The sequence below is a fragment of the Bison bison genome, unplaced genomic scaffold, assembly GCF_000754665.1.
Source record: "Bison bison bison isolate TAMUID 2011002044 unplaced genomic scaffold, Bison_UMD1.0 scf7180017864160, whole genome shotgun sequence".
NCBI classification, from domain to species: domain Eukaryota; kingdom Metazoa; phylum Chordata; class Mammalia; order Artiodactyla; family Bovidae; genus Bison; species Bison bison.
Window position 1 is genome coordinate 6,378,125 of NW_011494732.1, and position 498 is coordinate 6,378,622.

At 60.4% G+C, this 498-nt stretch overlaps 1 protein-coding gene across 1 annotated transcript in view; it reads right to left on the reverse strand.

Annotated features, from left to right (window-relative positions):
- Positions 1-498, reverse strand: part of LRRC43 (leucine rich repeat containing 43) — a 16,852-nt gene that overhangs the window by 5,381 nt on the left and 10,973 nt on the right. Inside the window, exons 13-14 of the mRNA XM_010841421.1 lie at positions 281-311; positions 121-165 (exon numbers count right to left, since the gene is read on the reverse strand). Coding sequence (XP_010839723.1) covers positions 121-165; positions 281-311 — 76 coding nt within the window. The remainder of the gene's footprint in view (positions 1-120; positions 166-280; positions 312-498) is intronic.

Here is a 498-nt window from a genome sequence, read left to right on the forward strand (position 1 = left end):
GGGAAGTAGGGCCTTTGGAAGGTGATTATGTCATGAGGGCGGGGGGGTGGTTGGTGCTGGCCCCTCTCCCACCAGGTGAGGACCCAGGGGGAAGGTGCCAACCAGGCCGAGGGCCGTCACCTGGTGCTGCTGGCATCTTGGTCTTGGACTTCACCTCCAGAGCAGCTGGAAAGCAATGTCTGGTGTTCACTCGCCACCCGCCCTGGGGCAACTTACAGCAACCCTAACAGACTCGTCCTCGGCAAACCCTCCCTGCCCTCTGCCCCTCATCAGCACCTACCTTTTTTACCTTTCTTATTCTTCTTTGCATCCTGAGAGAGAGAATCACAGAGTAAGTTCCTCACTGGAGTGGGGGGGTACTGGGGGAGGGATGGGTCCAGACGCTAGCGGGTGAGAGCTCCCTGGTCAGGGTCCCTCTTAGACCAGGGAGGTGAGGCAGGGGTCTCTTCCGGAGGAGCTTCCCGGCCTGCCTGCTTGCCTGGCCCTTCGGACTCGAGA